Source organism: Pinus tabuliformis, chromosome 7 (assembly GCF_031772625.1).
Source record: "Pinus tabuliformis cultivar Carrire ecotype Pingquan chromosome 7, CPIR1, whole genome shotgun sequence".
NCBI lineage: Eukaryota > Viridiplantae > Streptophyta > Pinopsida > Pinales > Pinaceae > Pinus > Pinus tabuliformis.
Window position 1 is genome coordinate 1,601,179,183 of NC_142293.1, and position 4,381 is coordinate 1,601,183,563.

Here is a 4,381-nt window from a genome sequence, read left to right on the forward strand (position 1 = left end):
AATTTAAGTTATTTAATTTGTAGAATTTGATTGCCGCAAGTGGTTTTTCAAGGTGCTGAATCCATTTATGACTTCAAAAATGCATTTTAAACAACAAACCTTACTTGAAATTATATGAAAAAAACTTGTTATCAAACCTCCCACCAAATCATTAAACCACACTCTCAAAACTGACCCTTCAAAATTTTGTGCTCGTCAAAGTTCAACCATATTTACCTAAAAAATTAGTAAATTCGCCCATTCAGTTCGGTACGCCTGATATTTCAGTGAATTTGAGTTCAGTACCGAATCGGCCTGCGCTAAATATTCTGTATTAAAAACAATTAAAAAACAAATATTCTATGTAAAAAAAATGTTATAAAATAGCTAACTGTATATAAAAAAGTTTGCAATTGTGAAGGGTATCTTAAGTAAATATGCATGCTAAATTTTATATACAAAATAAAAAGTTGCATGTTAAAAAATTGCGGTTACAAATCCTATGGCAAATAAATTTGCTTGTTAAATTTCACATAGAAGAAATTGCATGCTAAAAATTTATTGTTACCAACCTGTTAAATTTCATATATAAAACAATAATCTGTATGTTAAAATTCAGAATCATCTCCATTTCTATTTTTCCAATCGACAATGGCTGCATCCTCCTCCACCGCTGCTACATCCAACTTGAACTACGATGTCTTCCTAAGTCATCGTGGTGTGGATGCAAAGAAAACTTTTGCCAGCTATCTGTATCTGCGTCTTTCTTCATCTGGATTGAAAGTGTTTCTGGATCTGCCTGAATTACAACGGGGAGACTATTTCGCTCCTCAGATTGTACATGCTATTCAATCGGCCTCTGTACATGTGGCCATTTTATCTCCCGGATATGCTGACTCAGAGTGGTGTCTAAATGAACTCATCATGATGTTGGACTCAAAAGACCCCATAATTCCAGTGTTCTACCATGTTCTACCAGGTGAGGTTCGGTGGACGCTGGGCAGGTATGGTAAAGCCCTAGATAACCTCGCAAAGAAGACTACGCATGACCCTCAAACTCATAAAGAGAAGTCACGGTACGGCCCCAGCACGATTGAGAATTGGAGAATGGCTCTTTATCGTGTCTCAACAATAAGCGGTTTCGAGCTCCAAGCGTTTAACGGGTGATAACTCAAACTCTTCTTTGGCGATTGCATTATTTTTGTTATTTTATGTTGCATGATATTTGGATAGACTTCCTTTTCTCATTGGTTCTATTTATTTTCTCGTGAATTACAGAGATGAGGGGTTGCTGTTAGAGAAAGTAGTTGAACTGGTGCTAACAAAGATGAGAAAACCAGCACTGGAGGTTGCTAAATATCCAATAGGTTTGGATGATAAAGTAACTGATTTAGAAAATACTGTCCTATGGCAGCTACAGCAAAGCGGGAAACCTCAGATTTTGGGGATCGTGGGGTTAGGTGGTGTAGGAAAGACCACCTTAGCAAAAGAAATTTTCAATAGGAAAAATCCAGATTATAGTAAATCCTGTTTTTTAGATGATGTTAGATATAATACACATAAGGGCACTTTAAATTCGTTGCAGTGTAAACTTCTTCAGAGCTTGACAGGATTGTATTATCCAATAAAAAGCGTTGCTGAAGGTATAGGGATGCTCCGGATGCATCTCTCATGTTCTAAAACCTTGGTAGTTTTAGATGATGTGGATCATGTTGATCAGGTACATGCACTTTTGCCAACTGGAACTATTCCCCACTCCCATAGCTTAATATTGATTACATCTAGGAACAAAGATGTTCTCATAAGCTCAAGAGTCGAAGAGTCGTCAATATATAACCTAGCAGGGCTTAAGAGACAACACTCCTTGGAGCTCTTTTGCTCCCATGCCTTCAGCCAACCCTATCCACTCTCGGGATTTGAATGTCTGGTCCAGGAATTCGTACAAGCTTGTAATGGATATCCATTATCTTTGACAGTAATTGGGGCACTTCTTTATGGAAAGGAAGAATCCGACTGGAAAGACGAATTGCGGAGTCTTCCGCGAACACTTCCTCATGACGTAAGGCTGAGCCTTAAAAGAAGTTATGATTCACTCAATACAGAAGAACAGAATATATTTTTAGATATTGCATGTTTTTTGCAAGGACACAACAAGGATAAGGCTATTAGAATATGGAACTGGTCAGGCTGGGAAGGTAGGAGAGGATTTAAAAAATTACGGAACATGTGTCTTGCAGAAGTGGACAGTAAAAATGATATACAAATGCATGACCACCTCAGAGATATGGGGAGAGATCTTGCTGAAAATCCAGGGTTGCCCTGTCCTCTTTGGCGTTGGACAGAGAACACCATCGATGATTTGTTGCAACAACCGGTAAGAGATAATTCTTCAATCATTTTCTATTTTTTTTTAGTTCTTACATCATTTTACAAGAAATAATGGATAATTAATCTATGTTTCGAGAATGGACAGGCAAAAATCGTGAGGGGGATTAGAATGGTTCTCGGTGAGTACAACGACAATACGATTCATTGGACGGCATCCATATGAGGAGGTTGCAACTTCTAGACACTGAAGATGTTCTGGTGGACCGCATTTTGACAAGGGTTCTCTCTCCAAATCTCATATGGCTGCGCTCGAACAACTGTCCCTACCCTTCCCTGCCTTCCTCGATTTCAATGAACAATTTGAGCGTTCTAGAAGTTGAAGGGATGGAATTGAGAACACTGTGGGAAAATGATTCACAGGTAAGATAGGATTCGTTGAATTATAGTGTTTATTATTGTTAATGTACCACACGTCTGTAACACGTTCCAAGAGCTCCTTTTAATGATAAATCCATTTATGTTTTTCTTTTTCTTACCCGTGAAAACACGTGAACATTTTTAGGTACCTTTCCAGTTGCGGGAGCTAAAGATTGAGGTCCTTTGTCATTCATTCCAAAGTCTATAGGGATGTTGAACTACCTAAAATCCTTGGTGTTGAACTACCTAAAATCCTTGGTGTTAGGGGGTTGCTCACAAATGAAGTCACTGCCGGACAGCTTTGGTAATTTAACCAAGCTCCAGCACATCCAGCTGTCGCAGTGCTCCGCTTTGGAGAGGTTGCCAGAATCTTTTGGAAATTTAATCAACCTCCAGCACATTCAGCTATCTCAGTGCTACGCTTTGGTGAGCCTGCCAGAATCTTTTGGTAATTTAGCGAACCTCCAGCACATCCAGCTGTATAAGTGCTCGGCTTTGGAGAGTCTGCCAGCAACTTTGGGTAACTTAACCTACCTCCACCACGTCCAGCTGTCTAAGTGCTACGCTTTGTTGTGTCTGCCAGATTCATTTTGTCGATTATTTAACCTCCACTATCTTCATTTGGAGGATTGCATTAATTTAGCCCTGTCAAGCCAAACACTAAGGTATATAACGATGCTTCAGTGCATAAATCTGTCTGGCTGTCCGAAAATTGAATTACTCCCGGAGGGAGTGGCACAACAGAGGTATCTTACACAGTTGCGATTGGGAGGTACAAACTTAATAGAATTGCCAGAAGTAATTGGAAATCTACTCTGTTTAGAAGTTCTGGTAGTAGGAAGCCCCTTGCTGGAGACCCTGCCATTTTCACTATGTTACGGGAAATTGAAGGAATTGCACTTCTGTGCATGTCATAGCTTGAGATGTTTGCCGCAATCGCTTGGACAGTTGACTCAGTTGATTGAGTTGACTTTAGAAGATTGTCCGTTGATAAACGAACTTCCATTTATAAAAGGAGCAAGCATACTTCCGCGGCTAAAACGGTTACAGGTTTCTGATACAGGGATATCGGAGATATCATTTGGTGAAGGTGTTTGCGTCAACCTTCGAGCTCTTACCATCACTTGCTGTAATAATTTGGAGGAGGTTGGGACTTTGCCAAATACACTCATAGATTTAAGCTTCAGCAATTGTCATAATTTGAGGGAATTAGATAACATTTATGGTCTTAAAAAACTTCAAATGCTGGACATTTCTGGCTGCACGGAGTTGGAGGAGTTGCTGAGAGTTGAAACATTGGTATCTCTGAGCATACTGGATGCAGTAGATGTGTCAAGTTGAAGGGCATACGGGGATTTGGGCAGCTGACAAAGTTTCAGCACCTACTGGTTGGAGGGTGTTCAGAGTTACAAGAGCTGGGAGGCATCCACCATTGTGTGTCGTTGTGGAGGCTTGATGTCAAAGAATGTCCCAAACTACGGTGGAGCGAGGGAGTAGTGGAGCTGCTGCGCCAAAGAAATGGGTTCCGCTTAGAGGGCGTTTAATTAAGAGATTATTAGTAGAGGGCTGCCTCTCATATTGAGTTTGTCGCTTTTATGACATATAAATGTGAAAACATGTTAATGGTTTGAAGTATCATCCGAAGTGTAACTAAGTA

At 40.0% G+C, this 4,381-nt stretch overlaps 2 protein-coding genes across 2 annotated transcripts; both read left to right on the forward strand.

Annotated features, from left to right (window-relative positions):
* Positions 1-630: 630 nt before the first annotated feature.
* LOC149254264 (disease resistance protein RUN1-like) lies at positions 631-2,530 on the forward strand. Its single transcript, XM_089454744.1, has 3 exons — positions 631-1,142; positions 1,258-2,353; positions 2,453-2,530. The coding sequence occupies exons 1-3, from the start codon at positions 631-633 to the stop codon at positions 2,528-2,530; spliced, it is 1,686 nt and encodes a 561-aa protein (XP_089310870.1).
* Positions 2,531-3,399: 869 nt separating this feature from the next.
* On the forward strand, positions 3,400-4,065 carry LOC149254265 (putative disease resistance protein At4g19050). The gene has a single exon (XM_089454745.1). The coding sequence runs from the start codon at positions 3,400-3,402 to the stop codon at positions 4,063-4,065; it is 666 nt and encodes a 221-aa protein (XP_089310871.1).
* Positions 4,066-4,381: the final 316 nt, after the last annotated feature.

Bases quoted from the DNA above. Each gene is read 5' to 3' on its own strand.
- LOC149254264 (XM_089454744.1), top strand. From the start codon at position 631: ATGGCTGCATCCTCCTCCACCGCTGCTACATCCAACTTGAACTACGAT. The intron at 1,143-1,257 runs GTGATAACTCAA...CGTGAATTACAG, and splicing joins GAGCTCCAAGCGTTTAACGG to AGATGAGGGGTTGCTGTTAG. The intron at 2,354-2,452 runs GTAAGAGATAAT...GAGAATGGACAG, and splicing joins ATGATTTGTTGCAACAACCG to GCAAAAATCGTGAGGGGGAT.
- LOC149254265 (XM_089454745.1), top strand. From the start codon at position 3,400: ATGCTTCAGTGCATAAATCTGTCTGGCTGTCCGAAAATTGAATTACTC.